The sequence below is a fragment of the Myzus persicae genome, unplaced genomic scaffold (assembly GCF_001856785.1).
Source record: "Myzus persicae strain clone G006 unplaced genomic scaffold, MPER_G0061.0, whole genome shotgun sequence".
Taxonomy (NCBI): domain Eukaryota; kingdom Metazoa; phylum Arthropoda; class Insecta; order Hemiptera; family Aphididae; genus Myzus; species Myzus persicae.
The window spans coordinates 223,736-248,316 of NW_019103405.1; the positions used below are offsets into that span (position 1 = coordinate 223,736).

Consider the following 24,581-nt stretch of genomic DNA (forward strand, 5'->3'; position numbering starts at 1 on the left):
CTATTTCGAAAGTATAGAACGGAAGGACCGTTGGCGTTCGTGCAAGGTAATACAAGGCTGCGCGTATATTATAACACAATATAATGTGAATATATTTCGGACAAACTTTTGTCCTTCATATTTTCCATCAAAACTTTATTAAAGCTTCGCGTTTGTTATTTTATTTATTTATTATTATTATTTTAATTTTTTTTTTTTTTTCGTAATTGAGTAAAATTAATTTTGTTTCCAAACTTTGTTGGTATATCATGCATTATGCGCACGAAAATTAATTATTGAAAAACTAAAGATCTCTAAAAGTATCGCGATAAACACGGCCGTTTTGCGAGTAAACCATAAACGAGTGACGCAATAATTATGTTTATCAGGAACTCGAAGCTACACTACGTTCAATTTTGGAAAGAAATATATAGTGCAGCGAACGCTTTGACAACAATTAACGGTGTAAACAGTGTTAGGATAATTTATCTTTGAAGCATATGTTTGAACACAACGCAGCAGCGACATTTTGTCGATAAATATTGCGAATGAGTGCGTGCAAATGTCTGCACAAATTTGTTTGTGTTTCCGAAAAACTAATATACAATGTAGGTATTGCAATTTAGCATAAACAGTACAATATGTACCTGTAATGTTGGAATGTGTGTTTTTAAGGCTTACAGTTTAAAAAAAAAATTGAAACTTTAAAATGGTATGCAATATAATAATTATAATTATTATTATTATTACACCTACGGATGCATACACGCCGCTAGTATTAGTGGTTGGTGGTTATACATATTATACAGACGAAAATTTAGTCTAATTTTAGGAGAGGGAGTAGTTTTTTCTAAATAATTCATTGCAACATTTAAATTGTTTAAACAATTTTTTTCTCCTGATGCACGTCAAATATTTACATGTACCTACAATATTTATAACACATTAATCACATTATAAATGATGGTGAAATATAAAAAATAAAAAATAAAAAATCTCTTTAACAGAAAATTAAAAATGTGTTGAATATTTTGTGTTATATAAATTATATTGAATGATATTCTTTTGAAAAAAAATAATTTGTTTTGCATCTTACTTCCATCTGATTCATTTAAATTTTCGTTGAATGACTTTCCCTTCTACACATATGCACTACCAAACGACCCTACGAATTGTGACATTTTCTGTCTCCTCTTCAACTGCCTCAAACCAAATCTTTTTCACCAATGTCTCTTCAAATCTTTCGACATGTCTTGCAAATATTCATAATATTTTTACTTCCAGGCAAAAAACCCTAACTTATGCTCTCGATTTCATCATTCTGCGGAGACGTGGGCTTTACCGTTTCATTTTTGCATGTTTATATTTTCCAATGCGTCCAAGTAAATGTAAATATTAATCGGAAAACCCGTAATCAATGCGCGTGGTTTGTATATTTCGAAAATTTATTTTTAAGTAACAATAATATAAAATATGCTACCAAGTATCCGTATCCGTACGGTTGCAGAGTGTCTGCGATGACGAGTTGTCCGGGACAATGAATTTATACATTCTTTTTTCTACTCGTAATGATCTCGAATGTTTATTTGCCGAACATGACCAAGCACTTTAACATCGTTTTTCAAACGTCACGATAAATCACCGACCGACTTCATTCCGTCGGCAGAGCTCTGATCAGCATTCGGATGTATTATGTACATTATATACAAGTCAAATCGAGCTAGTCGCGACGATATTAAAATTCCTCAAACGGCAATGGTATTACACGACTGTGAGAAGACGATTTTTTCATTTTATTATTATATACATTTCATATAGAGCCAACCCCGCGGCACACCGGCTTATGGCATTGACTGCACATACTCCAGCGGCTCACCAGCTAAGTTTAGACTTCTGGTCTGTATAGCGTGTCAGATGTCAAATCAAAACTTTTATTTTATTTTTAACCACATTTTTTGTCATCGATATCTTTACATAAATTGATTGTTGATTATTATAAGTGTAGTTATTTCCACAGCAAGCGTGGTGGGTAGTGTTTTTTTGTTTTGTTTTTGAACTCTATAATAATAATATTGTTGTTTGCACTGTGAAACGTAAAAAAAAAATTTACTAGACGATAATAGATCTGTAGATTTTGGGCCACTCTATTTTTAAAAAAAACCCTTGTTGCTCCATTGATAAACGCCTGTTACACTATATATGCAGGACAAACGCCCTGTGAATCATCATAATAATATATAATATACAATATTACAACACATTTTTCCTGCACTTTCAGGTTGCACTGCACCTATATTATAAGAATCCAGCAAGACACGCGAATTTGTTCTATATACTAACCAATCAATAGCACAAAATCAATAGCGTATATCAATATATTAAATAAATAATGATTGTGTTTAAAAGGATAAAAACGCCCCTAACGCATATACACGTTAGAGCTTCAGCGGTGCCTCCGACGCGGTGTTGTCCCACGAGAGAAAGTTTTTAAATAATTTCCATCCGGAACTTTGCGCGAACAAACGGAACCGTCAGAAACCCGCCGCGCGCGAGTCTCAAGTTTATACATTTTTCTCGTATACCGTGCGAATGTAGCGGGGAGCGATTTCTCAGGTTTTAATAACACCTAAAAGTTTCGCTGGAAAAATATATTCTTCAAACCCCAGATATGTTCTATACATATAGAATATTATTATAATACGAGTTGAATACAAGTTGTACATTATTTAAGAGGCACTTCACATCCGACATCGATGATAAATCACCGGCGCCCGGTATAGATTTTCGTTACGCGCTCCAGTTTAGGGCCACCCCCGCACAGCCGTCGATTAAATAAAATATTATGACGAAAAGAGACGAACGACAAGCGCACGTCTTCAATATACGAATGAGAAAATCTTTGGCGGAGGCGGTCTCGCCACTATAATATTAATATAATTATTAGGGCAGTTAAGTGGGTAATTATTGCATTTGCATATTTTTCCAATCTTTTGTATCCGTGTCTAAATTGCCTTAGATTAGTATGTTTGATAAAATTATACTGTTAATTTAGTAGACACAATATATATTTTTTTTTATATTACAAAAAATTAGATTTTTTCATTTAAGTTCAATTTTAGTATAATTTTAAAAATATTTAACTCGATAAAATATAGAATACAAATTAAGTTAAGGACGCATTTCAATAATACTTCTTGAAACATTTCTAATTATCAAATTTCAAATGGAGTAATAAAGATAATATGATTGAGGAATTGCCAGAAGACTTGGCCAGCAATTATCTGAATCCTGGTTTACTTTTAATACGCTTCGATTATTACCAGCGATGTTGAACGAAGTTTCTTAGGGTATGAGAATATATTTGTTTTGGTATAACGCATACCAGACGTTTGATTTTGAGAACTTGAAAAATACTTGTTGTGCAATGCGAAAATGTACGCAATGTTATAGTATTTCATTTGGTTTTATGATACATCATTAATTTTTATATTTGTGTATAACCTTGTTTTTCAAAAATGCTTTCAATTCAGTTTTTTTAATTTACAAGTGCAATTCTTAATATATTTTTATCAAATAATTATAATTCAATAAAATTAAGAATAGTAGTCAATTGAATGAGTTTTTAATGCAATAACTTCACCGCCCTAATTATTATTATGACATACACACTGAAGTCGAGCTTGCATTATTGGAAGGATATGCAAACATGATTTTAGCAGTCATCGATATAGGCAAAAAATTCTAGTGAATAATTATAATAACAAAGAGCTAATGTCATGGGGCTGGTTAATTAGTTACGATTGTTTTTCGTAAAACACCAAAGGAAAATTTTAACAATATAGGATAAATAGGTTGTGTCTTGTGTATACACTTTAATTTTAAAATATGGTATTTTAGGGATAGCTGGTAATACGGTATTATACCAGTATTATAACATATAGAACCTTAAAGTAAGTAAATTATATCATGATAAATGGAACATAGGTTGCAAGACTATTGTATAGGTATCAAGACCAATTTTGAAATGGCTCAATAATTTTCAGAACCACAATTTATAATACAAGGATTATTTTAAATTAAATTATATTTAAGTCATACTACCAGTCCTGATATACCTACTAATTAGAAATAATATAAATTAAAAATAATGTAGTTTCAAAACTAAAATTAGTAGTAAGTTATATTCTTAAACATCAAATTAATTTTCTAAATTGATTAACTAATGTATACAATATTTTTAATATACAACCAATAAAATAATTGTATGTAAAGTGTACAATACAATTTTTAACCACCGTATGTCCGTATAATACAAACTCACATCTCTACTTTAACTTGTTTGATATATTTACATTATATAAGGTGTCATATAATGTCCCATAAGTCCTCTCTTTGATAACAAAAAAAATCAAAAAAGTTTTTCCATAAAAACATTGGTTACGTAAGTATTATTTTTCAACATGGTCTCCATTTACTTGGATACACTTTCAAACCTAACTAAAACACATTTTCTATGCTGCACTTTTCATCACAATTTGTCGCCACACATCCTACCCGCCCATCATTCTCCTCACAGACGTTTCTTCAGGCTCTAGAACAAGTTGTGCCTGAAAGATTATCTGGACTGAAGAGGTTGGGGTTAAAACGTCCCAAACTCCCAACTGGAAAACTGATCCTAAACGGCTTTTGTGCCACGGGCAACATGGGTTTCAGCGTTGTCGTGCAGGAGGCAAATCCCATTTTTTCAGCATGCCTCGTTATCGATTTTGCATCGCTCTGACTAGCTTTTTCAGTATATCACAGCAAGAAGCTTCAGGGTTGATTGTGGTCCCGGTAGGCATCAACTCGATGAGAAGAACTGCGCTTCTGGTCCGAAAAAAATTGCAGCTGAGATTTTCCTTCATTATTTTTTAATACATCTATTTTTTTGATTTGTATAAGTACAGAAACCTTACTTTAGGACGTACCTCTGATGTGCAAAAGTAAAGGAAATTTGCTTAAGATTTTATATTTTTTTTTAATATTATATTATGTATAAATATAATAATTGTAGTATTGTATTTATTAACGAGACCACTTGTCGAGTAATCCACGTAGGTAATTGTTTCAATATACTTTTAAATAAATCCCACACATTGCCTTTCGGTCGACTTTTTATAGTACTAAGTACTTATAGGTAATAGACAATAGAAACTATTTTTTTCACATATCAAAAACATAATAATATTGTATTTTGTAGTTTCAACGAGCTACAGCAATGCAAATTCAAGTTCAGCATAAACCACTTTTTTTGTTGATCTGCACTTTTAAATTTGATAATTAGATTGAATCCGCTGTATTCTCTTGTCAGTTTTCATATTTCAGAGTCTCATATTTCAGTTCGTTTGAATTGAATAATCCTAAAATTTTAACGTTTTACCTATTGTTACAACGACTTAAGGCATTCGCGGTATAAAATTCGACAAAAAAAAACTTTCGTTCTCCTATGTCTCCGATATAATGGTCTCGACGACGACGACGACGACGACGTGCTTCTCGTTCGAAACATTCTGCGGTTGACCGTCGGTGTGTGAACAAAGGTATAATACTATCTAAACCACCCACGAAGGACGTTTTCCAGGGACACACGCACACACATATATCTATAATGAAATACACAATACGAATGCATCATTTATGAGGTAGAGCTTAACGGCCATAAGTAAACTTGTGCGCGTGTGTGTGTAACTAGGAATAGGACACACAACAAGTCGGCGGTGTCGCTACAGCAATAATGACGGCGATGATGATAAGAATGATGATGACGATGATGGTGATGATAATATGTAATAATAAAATAGCTGGCGCGTTAGTCCTGCGACAGCTTTCACGCCGCGTTCACCCCCGCTGTATGACGACGATCGCTGCGCACGGTCAACCCGAGAAGTTAAATATTTATATCGGAATTATTTATTACGCTGTACGGTTACGAATAAATGCATTTTGCTGAGAAAATACGGGATTCAATTTATTTTATTGTGATTTATTGTGGTTTCTATACACCACCACCGCGATCTGAAAATTTGTTTCTGTCATACTGGAGGTGTGACCTCGCGAGTGATCTCATGATTAATATTCAAAGTAAAAATATTTAGGATTTTAAACATTTTAGCAATAATCACTGTATAACGTATATGACTTATAAGAATACGAATATGTAACAGAACAGTGTATTTTTTAGAACAGTAATACATTACGCAGTTTCGTATCGCCAAAATACAAAATAAAGTTAAACATATATTATGATGTTATTCAATTGGAGAAATCATATAACATTTACTGTCGAAGTATTAAACACCAGTAAATGGTACGAAGCGAATACACATTAATAGTTAAAGATATTATGAAAGTATGAATTGATAATAAACTTTGAATCGGTTTTCAACGATGTATCTTTTTTATCGTAATCGTTTTGGCTGTCGCGGGCGAGTGTAAAGCATGATTTTTTCACACGTTTGTTGTCCGATTTCACTCATTTGAAACACATTTAATATTAACGCGGTTATTTCACAAGGAAAAGGTAAACCGTTTGACGTGTAGTGGAGGTTTGGACAAAAAAAAACACATCAATATACACTGTCAAAATCATTTTTCAAATTATATATACACAACTGCAGTTGCTATGTAATCGTATTGACATACGCAATAATATAGGTTTTAGAAATTATATTATTTAAGGACGAATTGCGTATTATAATATTATTGTTATATCGATTGGAGTGAAAACAAAATATAAATGTCTCCTGTCACATTTGTGGCATTTGCGAGGTGATTAAAGTGAAGTCTGATTTTGAAACCTTAACAGGGAATCGAAGTCAGTTCTATTAATCCTGACAAACGAAGAAAACACCTTCGCTCAACTTATACAGACGGCAGTAAGTATAACGGTATTATATCTATGTATAAGTAACCCGCAATACGGGGTATTGAAGATAAAAACTTAACGACGAGAAGTGAGATCGGCTATGGAGATGCAGCCATAATGGACATAATCGGAAGAAAACGATATTATGCAATATTTGGCGAATTGTGTTTGAATATGTGTTTTTTAGAAAACAGTTCGGCATTCTATTGGAAGCGAAGGACGAATTTGTGACTGCGTGAGAGGCTTGGAGTATATTATAACCACGTTAATCGAGCTCGAGCATATACTGCAGTGCTATTAGCAAAGCATAAAATTATTAGAGAAAAAATCTGTATAAAAACAACAACAAGCACAAATGGTTCAAAATTCGTGATCACGTAATGTCATAAATCAAAACAGCACTAATAGATGTAAATTTTCAGAAACTTAATATTCAAGATATTTCTAACGAGAAATAAAATTTAATAGATATTTATTAATTATTAATTATTTATGGAAATATCTGAAATCTAAAAATTAATTTTAGTTTTAAATAGAGCTTACTTTTTTACAAAGCATGTAAATATTAGAAATATCCATTAAATGTTGATGTATACTTCATAACATTAAAAATATCCTGTAAAAAATGGTATTAATTGAAATATTTTGTTTTTAAACATAATTAATAAGTACAGAAGCAGGTAAAGATAATATTTAGTATTTGATTTGTAGTATGGCATTCGCAGTATTGCTTTTTATCATAAAAAATCAATGTAAATAAAAACAAATGATACAATTTTTCCTGGAAATTTTCTACTTGTACCACTAAGAACTATGTATAATAAATTCTAACGAGTATACGTGATACATATGTTTATGGAATGTCAGCTGCAGAGTGCAGACATAGACATAAACAGTTGCAATACATTCTTTGTTTTATTAAAATAATCGAAAAAGATATCTCACTAGAGACAGTTATAATTATTTAAGGTACAGCAATAAGGCTATTCAAAATCGTCATACTCGTCGACTTGGGTGTACCTATACATAATATTTAATTATTATAAATTTAAACTATAAACTATATTATATTTCTGAATTATAAATTTAAAAATTATTACATAATACGTGTACACCCTTACGTCGTACACGGACAAAAGTTTAAATCTGTGCAGATTATACACCATCGTCGTCATCGTCATCATCAGCACCAAAATCACAATCGTAATATTATAATTATTATTATTATCATTAGCATCATTATCAATGAGAGCTACGTCCCCGTTCCGTTTTATCGTTTCCTTGATCGAGTACATCGGACGTTATAATATTATCCTTTGTAAACGCTACCACAAAGGTAATTTCAATATGCACGTAATCATTAGACGATGTATCCGTCTCGGAGTTGGTAAAGTTCCGGAGTTTCATCTGCATTCAATTCCACGTTGTAGGCCGGATATACCGACAAAATTCTGTGAAGAATTAACGCGATGCTCGAGACGAAAAATGATATTTTTTAATTCCAAATGTACGCGTTGCACCGTATTTGTATTTATAAATTTTGTTTTATGTACACCCGAAAATCTAAAAAACATTTTCACCATTGATTAATTAACGCAAACATTTTTACCGTAGGTGGTAAGTATGAGATTCTGATCTGAAGAATCGATATAAGACATAAGTAATACATGTATTATACGAAAAAATATCTGTGGGTAGCGATAATCCATTTGACATCAAAACTTTATCAACTTTACATCATTACATCACAATGTTAATACTATACTATAATATAGTATATTATGTATATAAATACATTATACATGAACAGGTGTGACAGAAATAACTGACGAATGTAATTAACTGTGTAATAATTTCAATTTAATATGTAGTAATACTTTGGTATATATATTATATACACATATAACTTACAACTATCATTGTACAATAATGATATTTAAATTAAAATGATTTTTTTTTCAAACTGATTAAAATAAAAGTTAATATAAAGTCAGTTAATATCACCTGTAACTTATATCAATTATACCCTGTATAAGAATAATATATTATATAGAGGTAGCGTCACGCAACACCGGCTCTCGAAAAATATTTTAAAAAACCGAATTAATTATAAGATCAAACTGATAACATGACAGGAATTTAAATTTTAAATTGAACAACATATATTGTGAATACATTTAATCGATTATATTGAATGCGTTCAAGTTTCAGTGTGTTTTCTACAACCTGCACCGGAGGAATGTGCTAGTTTTCATTTCAAGAAATTTGAAGAGAATTACAAGACACGCTTACATTTCCAGAATTATGCAGGATCAATGTTTAAATTATTCTATGCACCTATATCGTGGGCTCTAACAAAATAATAATTTACTCGCAATTACGTCTATTAATTTTATTTAAATACTTGTATAGCCGTATAGGTTGTATTTGCAAAATATTACTGTTCAATATTTGAATTATTAACTTTCTCCCGAGATCGAGCTATAATCTATTGTTATTTGTTAACTATTAATACTAATAACATTATATTTTAATCAATATAACAGTTATAATTTATAATACCTTATAAATATATAAATCATAAGATTATATATTATTATACCTATAATGTATAATATACACAATATGATTAAAATGTTTAAACAAATACATTAAGGTACCAGCTATTACAATTTTTTTTTTAAATTGATTATTGTTAGTTAACTTTTTTAAGCGGACAAAATTAAAACCAATATACGAATAACGTAATGCATGATAATTCTCTTTATTTTCATTTTGTAGTAACCCTAAGGATTAATAAAAGTAAAAGAACATTAATGAATTAACACAAGTCGTATTAATAAAAATAATAAACCGCAGGACATTTGTACTGCTATTTTTATTATTGTCACCGGGAAACTTGACTACAAAACAGAACGAATGCGTATAATATTGTGTATAACACAGAACGTCTGATCACCCCAACGAGAGAACGGAATACCCTATATATGTTATGCGACGGTAAATTATGTAAATATGAATATATTATGTACCGCGTCCTCTAACGTCGATTGTATTATTATTTATTAGCTTAATCTTTAATGATAATGTCGTCCACTATTAAGAATTGAAGAATCGTAAAGAACGTTTAAAAAAAAAATGAAATCCGAATATGCAAAACTATATCTACCTAGTTCATTCAGTGTATTTTAATTTCATAACAATACAGCACAGACGACTATGAAAATGATTTTGGTTGGAACAAGGGCGACGGGAGACAGTTTCGTTGTGTCTCGGCAAGTATACAAGCAGGACACACTTCGGCAAAATAAATGTCTCCTATGGGAAATCCACTTCTACGGGACGATGACGATTAGGACTGCCCAGGTTATTGCGGTTAAGTACATTTAGACGTCCACACACATACAGTATTAAATGTTACCCAGGGTATCCCTTTTTTCCTTTTGATAATTTCAAGGGAAATTCAATAGTTTGTTTAGACTCTGATGTTTGGAATTTTTTATTATACTCGGCGGCTGCATATTTTCAAATACTGTAAGTATTATACAATTAAAACGAACTTTGTTTTTCAAATAGGAACCACCCTTTTTATTGTTCTCTATTGATTTCGTCGAAATGCAATCTTATCAGCGATGCGTAAAGTATTAATAATTAATAATAAACAACACAATTTAATTGCAATAAACGTATATATAATCAGCCTCGCTCTACAATATTATTGTTGTTACTTTTATCATAAAACAATTGTAATACAATTATGAAAATCGATGTCAACTACGCTCAACTGCAATAACCCATATCCGATTTTTTAATACGAAATACTATCCCATTTTTTTTTTTTTTTTAGTTGTAAGAAAACAAACTATGTTATTTGGCAAAATGATTTAAAAGCATTGCTTTGAAAAACTTTAAGATATTTTCCTCAAAGCTCTTATTATTATTATTTTTTTAAACGAAAGAAAACTCAAAATATTTTCACAATAAAAAACATGATAAAAAATATAGCTTAACATTACAAAGCAGTCACGTCTTCAGTTTCGTTTTTACGCACATTGTATATAATGCTTTAATAGAAAATTTATCTAATCAGTAAAATGAATCGCATTTATTCATTTTATGGGTAATTCAAAGTTTTAAATGTTTATTATAACTTATACACAATATATGCGTACAATCGTGTTTAGTTATAAGATAAAATGAACGATTCTTAACTTCCAAAATTGTCCAACACTACAGATGTCTGATATTTAAGTTAGTGACTAATAAACATTTTTAGGTATTTTATTTTCTGATGTTCAAATAATAATTGAAAAAAATGTATAACAATAATAATAATAATAATAATTTAATACAAATAAGTGAATTAGTCTTCAACGCTCACCAATCGCATCTGACGTTTTATCTAATATGATTTTTGTACTTCCAATTCCCATAACTGTCATTTTTTTCAATAGATAATCAATGATATTTTAAAAATGTTATGCATAAATCTATAATATTACAGAGGGATACAAATTTAATATTAATAATAATGTTCCGAAATATTTATTAATGTTTAGAATTTTTTCTGCTGAGTCTAGTTATACATATTATTTTTGATGATTGTATACTCGCATCATACAAAAACAAAGGATCTTAAGAAAACACAAGTAAGTACTTAAAAAAATATTATATGAAAAGAGTATTATTAATGTATGACATAAATGTGATTTGAAATTATTCTGAACTTTCATTAACGAAATCACATTTCAAATGATATAGCTCTTCTTTAAATAAATAATACAGTATTATATTAAAATATATTGACAGAACTCATTATTTTAAATCAATCGATAATCTTTGTAACACTATTATCATTTGCAAACTTAATAATGTTTGGTCTAACTTATATAATAATATAGTAGTATATTTCTTTCTATAATAGGGGGAACCCAGGGCAACAAATTATGTATGTGGTGGTACTGTAGTAAGTTTTTGTACAGGTTGGGTTGGCTTTATGTTGGTAGGATTGTAGCAGACTGAGAGTACAACAGCGTCTCACTAAACCACAGTTATAATAATAATATAATTTTTAATTACATAAAATGAATAAAATATTGAAAACGGAACTATGTATCGAAATTGCCTATATAACACGCCGTGTCACCACGGTTTTATTATTCCAATAATAACTCGATGAAAACATAATATTACACTTTACAGTATATGTATATAATGTAAAGTTTTGTTTGATTTTCACACTTCCACGACTATCAAATATATTTTTTTTTCCCCGAAACCTTAACGCAAACCCTCGGTTGGTGAAATTCCGTCTGCGTGAGCAAAACAAACACATATTGATTAAAAGGGACTCTAATTTTTTTTCCAAACACATATTATATGTTATTTACTGCATATGGAGTATCATACCAAAAGTTTAGAGCGGTTTCAGCCAAAATTATTTGTTTAAGAAATTCACATGCAGTTTTGTGTCGTCTGCTCTCTCTCTCTTTCTCTGTCTCTCTCACTTTCAGTATGTGTGTTCAGAAAGTTGAAAACCATCACCTGTTCGATGTGCCGGACTGCATGTGGTTGTAGAGATCGGAAGCGAGTACTAATGTAATACTATATAAACTCGCAAGAAAAACAAAAAGTCCGAGCTTCAGTAGTAATTAAGCGTATTGGATTTTGTGAAAACAAAAATAGCAGAAAATAGAAACAGACAATACGTACATGAGATAAACCGGACGACTTCAATTGTATATAATAAATATATATATATAGATTAGAATACACCGAGTACAAATAGAATTCTATAATCGAATACGGTTCGTACTATATGGGTCCGAAAAGAAAACAAACGCTCCGGAACTTTCACAAGCGTACATATCACGATTCGTAGTTATTTTAAAACAAAAAAAAATTCCCTGGAAATGTTATTTAGTTTTCTATCTCGTATGAACCTTTGCAAAATTTCAATCAATTTAATATTATGCTCGATTCTGGTAGAAGAGATTCGTGTGTTTTTTTTTTTTTGTATTTTTGGTCTCTTAAAATACTTTTCATGACTGAAATAATGCTTCAATTTTTAATATCGGTGGTGGTTTCGACAGAAAATTGGATTTATTTTATACTTAAGATTTACAGTACTTTTCAAAATAACAGAGAAAAACCAAAAACTAATAGTGAAAATAGAAATATCAAACATTTTATCATTCATTTTTTAAACAAGATTTTCAAAATATAATGAATATGACAAAACTATTTTTAAACATTTAAATTTTTTTTAATACGTAATGATAAAAAGAATTTTCTAAACCAAAAAACTAATTTTAAGCTATTATTGGTAGTGTTTGAAGTCACATGGTGAAATATTTCATAAAAAAGTAAAACATTGAAGATATTAATGTTTTGAGTGTTGTGGTCGACATATTTATGATAGGTAATACTGTATTACGGTATTGTTTTCGACTATTTATAGCGAAACTTTGGTGTTTTCTCAGAAATCGGCTCATTTCCGACGACTATGCATTAATTATACTATTTATGTAACTTAATATAAACTAATGTGATTATATAACTAATTATTATTACAAGTCTGTTCGTAACACTGTAGATGACGGTCGATAATATGTTCTTTTCTTAATTTAAATATTATACGTGGCGTGTATACATGGTTTACCTTCATTTATCCTACAATATTATTTTTTTGCAGGGTATATTAGTGTGTAGTGTATTAAAATTCAATATTTATTAAAATATAATATAATGATTCAATATTCATTTGTGTACACACGTTTATCGAGTACAGAATTTTGGCGACATGGGTAAACATAGAGCAAAAATGCAGTGTTTCGAGAATTTAATGGAAAAAAACATAATACTTTATTACATAAGAGAAAACAGTAACTAATAATAAATGGATGTAAAAAAAAAATAAAAAAAAATTGTATTATTATGAATATAATATAATATATGAATTATTAATATATATATTGAAATATTTCATGACATTTTTAAACACTAATTATTAGAAAATGAACTTGTTAACACCGTTCGATTACACATTGCCATTGGCTTAAAGATGAATAACAATAATTTACGTTATAACAGTATAATGATATACATGACATGTAGTTATGGCATAAAATAAAGTTAAATTCACCCTATTGCCAGTATGTATACATAAATATATTTTAAGATATTCTTTGACACTGTTACAACGTCCCCGCTCCGGGTCGTTTTGCATACGCAATGATTTTTCATTGAATTTAAATTCAAAAAATATATATCCATTACAATTATCTACTCAAGACGAGGTAGATGTATACTCGAAACCTTCAGAAAACACAGAAACTTCAATTTTTAATATTATAAGTATAATATATTATAAGACGTATAAGTATGAAATAGGATCATTTAACCCCCACTCCTTTTAATCAAGCCGTGCAGTCTGTTATACTAGTACCACTTTAATATTACCTATTGTATACATGTTTAATGTACAGATTGTATATATCGTCTTATTTGTTCTAATTAAAAAAAAATACATATATAATATATTGATAAATAGCGGGCTTTGAGTTCACTTTTATTTTATCCAATCATTTTTATATTAAAAATATTGTCTTCAAAGTGGCTGTGCGATTTATTTTCTGTTACACTTTATTAATTAAAAAAGTTGAGCTTAAAAACACGAAAATCGCGATTTCAAGAGAAAAAATCTATTGAGTATTATTTTGCACGGCAAAACGATGAAAAATTGACCCAGCTCCTTGTTATACTATTATAATATATTAATATAAAATAGCTTGCTAGCGATTTTGACCCAAGCGAGTGATCGTCTATACTCCCCAAAACGTGCGACCGCGATAGCGATATTATTGTAATTCCTAATGAGGTGGTCGAAAACTGACGGACGTGGTACTTAGCATTCGCAGTTGAGTGGTCACCGAGGGAGAACGAGCCCATGTATTATGTATGTTATGTGTGCATAATATAATATAGTGGAATCCGTGTGGGTCCTCCAGGTACTCAACACTGGTTGTCTATAACACCGTAATCAAATATTTTATACAGGATGACTACTGACGAACGGACAGATTTTTAAACTTAAAATTGTGAGAAAAAATACTGATAATCATTGACTGTTCTATGTTATTACATTGTGTAAATCTGTATAATATTTTATTTGTTCGTAAATAAAAAAAAAATAATATATACCGTGTGCCTGGCGAATCACTCTATATACACAAGAACGCATCTATCAGTATCGTATCTACATTATACGTTATAATAATATAATACGAGCACACATCATTATACTACGAGTACTACTATTAGCGGACCGCTGCACGCTGTTGATTTCCAAAACTATTAAATATCAACTATGCAATCACAATATGCTTATACGGAGGCCGATACCGTCATTGTATATATTATTATAATATCATTCTGATAATGTTTTCGAAAAATAAGTGAGTAAACGAATACTCTCCTATTGTTGGCAGAAAATACTTTTGACGATGCGTTATTGCAGCGTACACGGAATCAGATCATTTCTGCCGGTATAAAAGTAATATACGTATCAAGTAATATTATCGAAAATAAATACTTAACCTAAGGGTAATATTATTAAATCGATAACTGGTGTAACGTATTAATTTATGTTACGTTCGAGATCTATAATAATACGCTTAACAATACATATATTATACTCATCGCGATGTCCTTTGCCTTGTTTTGAACTTAAAATACGACAATAGAACTGTTTGAGGTCGTAGAGTCTTAACAGTAAGTGATGTCTTACAAAAAAACCTCAGTGGTGTATCAACCGGCAAAGATGGACAAGTTAGTAAAAATAATAAACTTGAGTTAGTTAAGTTAAATCAACGATAAAATCATCAAACTATAAGAGTTAACAAACAAACTATTTTTCTAAAATTGTATAGTTCTATGTTGAAACTTGAAAGTATCAAGCTAAACTCAAATAAAAAGGAATTCATTCATTACACATACTTACAGTGATTACTGATTATATTGTAACTTTTAATTTTTTTTTTAGTAATAATACTACATATTTTGTTGAAAAATCAACCCGTTCAATCCTCCTTATTGTACACTATTAGGTATAATATAATGTTTTAGGCGATTGCAAGTGAATAATTGAAATCATCGTATATTTAGCCTAACCTAGAGTGATTAGACAAAACAATTATTAATTAATATTTTAACTATAGACGTATTTTATTTTAATTATTTTATTTCAGCAAAATTCAATAATATATTACCTAACTTGTAGTTAAATTATCATATCAAATAAACTTAAGTTTAAAAAAATCGTTTAACTTGGCTTTAACTTTTCAGCTACCTAGTTAATGTCCTTTGTCAATCTGCGGACAATTAACTCGAAAGCCAATAGAATAATAAATGCCCAATCACGATGGAAAATCTATAGCTAGGTTGTACCTGGTACTTTGTAGGTAGATACTCGTTTAAATGTTAGATATACGTATAGCGTTTCCTAGTCAACGTGGGAATAAGTTATGAAACGGCGGTGCAGTGTGTTTTCTTTTATTGTTGGAAAACTATATGCCCAGACACTATTGTCGATCATAACAATGACGCGCCGGGTCAACCGTAATATATATACAACGATAATATACGGTGATCAATGGAGGGCCTATATAGCTATAATGCTATATATTTATTCCACATCGGAAAACTTACGACTGCGTTCATCAAACATACTGAACCATATACGAGGTATAAGCACTATATTGATTCAGACAATGGACCGAAACCCATACAGAAATGTGTAAAAAAAAATAGAAAAAAATATGAAAATATGAAGAACTCCGTAAAACCAAAAGGGGCATCGCAGTCGTTTCAAAATGAATGCGTTTTATTGTCCATCCAAGGATCTGATGGAAATATAAGGTTTAACGGCCACGAGAGGTAAAGATAGGCCTTTCTGGTTTGCGTTTCTGTGTAGATTACGAGTGAGTTTGTATCTTTTTAAATCATAACGATAACTAGTTCGTGTTATTTATAAAGTTACACAGTTATAATAACTATATACATTAATTATAAGTATGTGATAGGTACTTTAATTCCATTATAAACGTCTTCCTTGATAAAATAAAATCCAAATGCAATTCCTCCATTACATCATAGTACTATGCAGAATGCAGATGCACCCATAAACAATATTTACTAGTAAGTGCATAGAGGCAGTTAAGACGTATTTACGAGATAGCGGCGATGAACACTGAGCTCTGCCAATGCGCGCTTAGACATATACAAATAATGAAATATTAATCGTTTGATGTTTCAGAAGTTTACTGCACTTCCGAATATAGAACGAAAAACATGAGATGAGCTTCAACGAAAACTTAATGCACTTAAAGAAATATTAGATATTTTGTTTTCAATAGACGTGTAATGAAACGCGTGTTTTATGTATAAATTATAAATAGGTACTTGCGCTATAATATGATATGAGAAATTGAGAAATCCGAACTGTTTTTCTGACGGTTGTACACATTATGTACTCGTATATAACGACGACGTAATTTTGTACGTCCCGCTCGCGTGCTCTCAGGGCCGGTATTAGACAAATCCCGAGTGAGTTTTCGTATCGCGTGTCCCGTAGTCAAGGTGTATAATTACACACCTCGAGAAAGACAGTCGACAATATAGTATTATTATTATTATTATTATTATTGCCATCATCGCGAGGCGTTCATAATTATAATTATTTTTGATGTTATATTTTTTTTTTTAATATTTCTATTTTTTCTTCTTGTAATAATATTATTTCCTATTACACAAGGCTATTTGACATACGTCAAGGATCTCTAAAATGTTCACTCGATGGCAATATAAAAATTAAAACTCTTTGCGGTCCGAAACATATATTATATTATTATGATCACAAATCGCAATAAGCGCATTTGCAATTTTCGTGTTTTATAGAAACTAGAAATGTCTTGAACATAATAAAGAAGTGCACGTTTTAAACGGTTATTACAGCTGTTTTAAATAAAAAAAGTATTAAGGTTTTGTTTAATATTGAAAGTATAGCTAAAATTAGTAAAAATTAAATTTTAATTTTAAAAAAATATAACTATAGCATGTACAATGCATAAAGATAAATAAGTAATAATAAAACAAGACAATATTATTAGTTCATTTTTTTAATAATCGTTTCTTGGTGTGCCAGACGTGGCCAGGTAGTTTGGAGACCCCTGAATATTATACATAACATTTGTAGGTACTCACTTATGGTGGAGTTCGTCTTCCTCAGGGTCGGACAAATCTTCCACAAACCGATCCGAAACGCTGCAGCAGTGTAGGCACCGTCCGTGCCCGGCACCCTGTATGGTTCCCTGGTGGTTACCCACGAACCAGTCACGAAACCGGTCAGTAGTATGGCCAGGGACGCGACCCCGAACGCGACGCTTGTCCGGGACACGTTCTCCGGCGCTCGGCTCACCGCGCACATTTCGCCCGACGCCCCGCCGCAGTACCAGCGAGTCACCGCCGTCGCAACGCGGCCATCGAGCCTCCGGACAGCCGCCACAGCAAGTTCTGCGAGATTTTTACCTGAAACATCAAAGTAAGTATTAATACTACTTTATATTATTGTCGGGGCACACGAATTATTCCCTATATTAATCGTCATCAGGTCATAAGACATCATAAATTATATTCTAGTTTTATCCGAAAACCGCTCACTTATGATTTCGACGCCAAAAAGATCGATGGACTTAATCCTCACACCCTATCGGCTTATTAGTTATTGCTATGTACTACAAAATACTGCACACTATTTTGAATTAACAGACTAGATGCAGTCCAAACATTACGTTTAGTTCACCAAAATGTTTGATAAGAGCATTACATTTTGTTTTAAATCTTATTAAACGTTACCTATTAATTTGGAATCTGAAAATGATTTTAATGAATTTAGTTTGAGGCACTAAGCTTGCAGGTAAATTTCAGGTTTTTTAAAATCTTCTTCTAATATACGTGTTATTGCGCTGAATTATTTACTCTGAACTTTTAAACTATGTGAACAGTGTAAACAATTTTTTTAGAAGTTGTGTTAGGCAAGTACTCAAGTCATGTATGGATATATTGAAAAGTACGGAAACAGCTATTGAGTCCTGAGGGATCCCATTATTGAGCACACGAGATTTACTAGTTTGCCCCATCCGCCCCAGAACTACTCTAAAGTTTCTATTAATTTAACTATTTCGCAAAAATGTCAGCAGCGGCTTAAAGGAACATTTATTATATCACTGTTTATAATATCTAAAAAAAATTTAAAAAATTAATTTTCAACTGAAGATAATATTATAATAATATTAATAAATTTTAATCTAAAGACAAGATAATTGCTTTAATAGAGATAGGTATTATTACTTATTATTAATATTTTATTTAAATAATAATTTATTATTATTATTAAAATTATTGTGAATAAATAAATAAAGTAATTTTAAACAGAATATTTATGATTTTAACACCTTTAAAATGTAAGGTCTGGTTTACGCCTATGACGTACGTCGGTATTGACCTATGTGTTGATAATAGTATTAAAATACCTTTGCGATGATGTTAGCCAAAATTAGTTTGATCTACCCTGTCTTGCTGGACACAATATAAATAAATTATAGAATATCCTTAAAAGTAAAGGCTAGCTCACCATCTCTACTCAGAATCGTTTTTCGTATGCAATGATTAAATAGTATATTCAAATTTAAAACAATTCATTATAGTGACCTACTCATGTATGACGAAGTAGGTACACTCGAAAGTGAACACCACACACCAGAGTAACACCCCAGGTCTTAAATTTCTTACTTTTTTGAATTGGTACAGCAAATATTTTTTCGCAACATTTCAAAACATAAAACTTTTTTTTTAAAGTAAATTCGAAATATATAATCAATAAACTTATATTTATTTAAAATAAGCATATTTTATGTAGGCATAGTTAGATATGAAAATATATTATAATTTATTTAAATAATTATGATTACCCAGCATTAATACTTTGGACGTTATATGCATATAAATATATGTATTTTACTACTTTATTGTATTTATTGTATTCGTTAATTTGTTTGTTTTATTATTATTATTTCTTTTTTTATGTTATTAAGTCTCTTTACTAATTCCTCTTTAGCCATAATATAAAAACTAAATATTGAATAAGTAGTTTATGCAAGCAGAAAAACGGAATAGAGAATACAGTTTAGGTATTACACAAAATATTGGTTCCTTCAGCATAACATTTTTAAATACCTATATTTATATAAGTTAGGTATGTCTAAAAACGTATTCATACCAAATTAAAACTGTAACCTACAAATTCTTAAAAAATTATTCTATTATAGAATTTAGATATATAAATACTCGTTTAAAAAAAAAACTAATACTTGAAAAAAAAATTTTTAAATATTTAATTTTTTCAAAATGTTTTTTTATAATGACTTAAGATTATGTAAAATATATTTCCCAGGTGTACACATTTTTAAGTAAGACTTTATAAGAATAAATTCGATTCGATATAGCGGTTAAGTGTAATGCGTATACATATTATATTGTAAATCATAAGCAATTGTATATATCTTATAAATTTAAGCAAAACAATTATAATTTTTAGGGTTCGTAATTTGTAGCTTATAAATATTATTTTGTTTGCGGCGTAATAAGTAAATTGAAAGTTATTGTTTCAGATCACCACGTAAAATAAGTTTTAATTCAGTCTTAATTAAGCTATAATATTATGTTTGTGTTTTTTACAGCCATTGCATTTTTTTTTTTTTATGTTATTTCAAAGAAAAAAACGAAAACATAAGAAAATCGATACATAATGCTGTTTACAAACAAAAAATAAATAATTTTAAATAAACATTTTTTTTTTTTTTGTTATACATAAATTATTTCATGAAAAAAATATGTATAAATATAGAACTGTGCAGATTTTCGAGGAACTTCTGATGTAGTAATGTAAAGTTGATTTTAATTTTTAACCATTTGAAATGACCGGAAAGAGATCCCAATTCATTCCAACTCATTTATATGTAATAATATTTCTCAGATTTCAGGAATATTTACGATTACATTACCTATTAGTTATTATTTTGATTTTTGTTTTAAAATAATAATAACAATAACGATATATCAAATTATTTAAGTATTTAGAAAATACATTTAAGTTATATAGTTGTACATGTATAATATTATATTAAATTAACAACCCCCAGTATCATTGTGTACAGGGAAGCCACGCGTTATTTCCAGAAACTTTATAAGACATATTTGAAGTGTTAAAACTTAAAATATTGTGTACGACTCTAATTTTATTTTAAATACTTTGATAACTATTTATGATGTTAGCTGCGTATCTATATATTCGTTATCCCGACCCAGATGCAGAAGTGACGAGACGAAGAGTGACAGACAGGAAGGCAGCTCTCGTGGTGTGGATGCGAGAATGCCAAGTACAACTGAAAATTTGAATGTTTCATAAGCCCCGCTTTGGTCAGTTTTCGAAAAGGACTCGTATATTATTTGATGTTTCACGTGAATTGAAAGGTTCGATTTAAAATTTGGACGGAGTTGAGATTGTAACCGCGTTTGTTAAGTATTTTTCTATTCTGCATTAGACGTGGACCCACAAGTGAGTATTTGTTCGGAAATAATACCAAGAAGGTGTTTCACTCCCAAAGAAATCAGTGTGTATACCTAGGTATAGGTAATGTACTTTTTGGAAATATTGTGAAATGGTTATACGTTTGCAATATCGTTTCGCCAGAGTATTATATTATACAATATTATACTTCATAAGCATAACATACGCCTGTATAAATAATAATAAATAAATGTAAAATACAACATATATGATATGTATAACATATAATAATATATTACGTTGTATAATATAATATGCAATTGCCAAGTAGGAAATAGACGTAGTGTGGTCGTGGTGCTCGAGGGTCCAAAGAAATATGGAAGACACAAGACCTGTAATATACACATAATATAATATTGTAGTATTTACACGTTTTTTAATTAAATGTTGAATATTTAGAAAAACTCTACAGTTTTGTACAATACAATATTGGGTATTGTTCAACATATAATAATAATAAGTGTTTTATAATTAATAATAATATTCGTAGTCCTCGAAACGTAACCAACTTGTGATATAGATAAACGTCATACACAGTATTCGAATTTGGAGAGGGGTAGAAGGACGGACCTCCTCTACTGTTTTTAGCGTAACTAAAAAATATTTTATACTGGTACGAGGTAGAAAGTATACAAACTGACGCCAGAATCAATTTGTTATTAAATGTGGATTTAAATTGTTGTAGATAATACATCATTGTCATCGTCAATAAATTAATTAGAAAAATATAATGAATTTCACATTTTTTAATATTTTTGATATTAGTCTGGACTAGTTCGTTTATTTGGTAACACGCCAGTTGCGGCGACCCACTCAAACATGATAATATTGTATATATATGTTGCTGATGTTATCGCTTAATCAGTTTAATTATCACTAATTGTTGTTTTTCTACGTGACAACTAAATGTATTGTTGAATTTAGGGTCTACATGTACGTATACATCCACGTTCATACGAATATTATGTTAAATTTTTACATTTTTATTTCATATATGAACGTGGTATTAAAATTAATTTATTGATGTCTCCTCCGGCCACCTCCATGGGTCTGTGTTATATCATTTTGCTCTTTGAACGCTGTTTTTAAATCTTTATGTTCAGCTCTCCTAGTTAATTGTTCTCGATTCTAGCGCAGTGTCCGTATATGTGCGGTACAATTGTACAAAAGCACATAAAATGCCAAGTCGACCGATACTCATATAATGCCGAATGCAGCGGCGTTATTGTTATTATTATTATTATTATTATTATTATTATACCTGCCCACGTGCAATAATAATAGGCAGCTTAACTAAACATTAAATATATCATTTTTCGTATCAACTAGGCCGGGTCTTTTACGGCTCCTGAGTTATATTGTATAGACACATAAAGTGTCGTACCACGCTCAGTATAATAGTTGTACACTTGTACCGCACGGGCGTATTTATATCGGCTGAACAATTTTTACGATAACGCTTTGAGAACGCATTTTTGAGATCGCCATACCTATTTACCAGCTATAATGCATTTGCGGTGCTCTCTAGTTGTATTGAATAAAAAAAATAATAAAATCAATTTTTTTCCTCCACAAAAACCCTATTATTATATAGCACGCGTTCGCGTAGGTGTTTTCCGCTCAGTTAACCCGTAGGCATATAATATACAAGACTGCCTATCGATCGACAAGTACCTCGGCTCACAGGATACGTAAAGAAAAACTATCTGTGTTCGTGTGTGTATCAAACAGGGCGAAATACTTTTGTGAGAGAAAGCGTGTGTGATACGTGTTTACACGATATCATCATCATAGACCGAACGCAAACGACAAGTCAGCAGATAGCAATATTGCTTATGCACGATAGGCATAACTTAATATTAGGTATAGGTGCTTAAAGCCTATAGGTATTATCATAAAAATATATCATTATAAAGTTGTCATGAGAGGAGTCCGATGCTCTCCATACCTGTGTTATAATTCGAGACATAAGTGTACATTGTGACTGCCTATAATACATTTTGTACGTACCTAAGTGATTATCGAGGTATCAACTGGATTCTAGAGTTTATTTTTGTGCGTGAAACGTAATCGTACGACTAATTATGCAACTCAAACGGTATGAAAAATATCCAAACGATATTTTGAATATATACCGCCTCCATTTGTCCATTTGTAGAAAAAAAGTGGGAACTTTTTATTTTTTTCCTAATATTGTTTACTTGTTGATGTAACATTTGTGATCGGCGTAGTTATTATTGACTTGACAAATAATTATTATACGAGTTATTATAATACAAGTTATTTCACCACCCATTATTAACACTCCAACTAATTCACGTATACTTTTGATAACCTTTTTATTAGATTGGTACTCCTCGTTTAATCCAGAATCGGTAATAAAATTATTAAAGTTCGAGAGGGATCAATGTATTTTTTTCATTTAATAAAAACGTATCATCTCCATACGAACATAGGTATATTTAAATAAGTCAAAATAGTAAAAGTAAAAGGTCACAATAGTATAAGAAACAATATTAATATAGTAAAAGTATAATTAGCAATAATACTTATAGGCTATAATAGTAAGTTACTTATTATTATGTACCACGTAAATCGCAGTTAGATCGCGAGATAATATCAACGGAAAATTTACTACAATAAAAATATATTCTAGACAACTACATTTAAGCGTGAGTCACTTAAAATTATATATAACGTATTTACGTCAAATAATTATTAGAATGGGTATACATTAGCCATAATATCATTCGACTTGATCTATATACGTTCCTATACCCACTGCTTTCTGTATGAACAGGGTGGTTTTTTTAAACGTACGCCACTGCTTTTGAAAATAGTTTTTTGAGTGATTTTACATGACAACGATTTAGACAAAAAACATGATTTCTATACAAAATTTACCAAAAGTTTTGATAGTTGAAGCAGTTGAGTTTTACAGGATTACCTTACCCCCAAATACAGTGGTCTATTACTCCATTTTCCATTAGTCAAGATCCAAACTTACAAGTT

The 24,581-nt window shown here is 30.3% G+C and overlaps 1 protein-coding gene across 1 annotated transcript in view; it reads right to left on the bottom strand.

The window, feature by feature from the left end:
* Positions 1-24,581, bottom strand: part of LOC111034411 — a 196,596-nt gene that overhangs the window by 147,089 nt on the left and 24,926 nt on the right. Inside the window, exon 2 of the mRNA XM_022315633.1 lies at positions 18,146-18,469. Within this exon, the coding sequence (XP_022171325.1) occupies positions 18,146-18,368 (223 nt within the window). The 5' untranslated portion in view covers positions 18,369-18,469. The remainder of the gene's footprint in view (positions 1-18,145; positions 18,470-24,581) is intronic.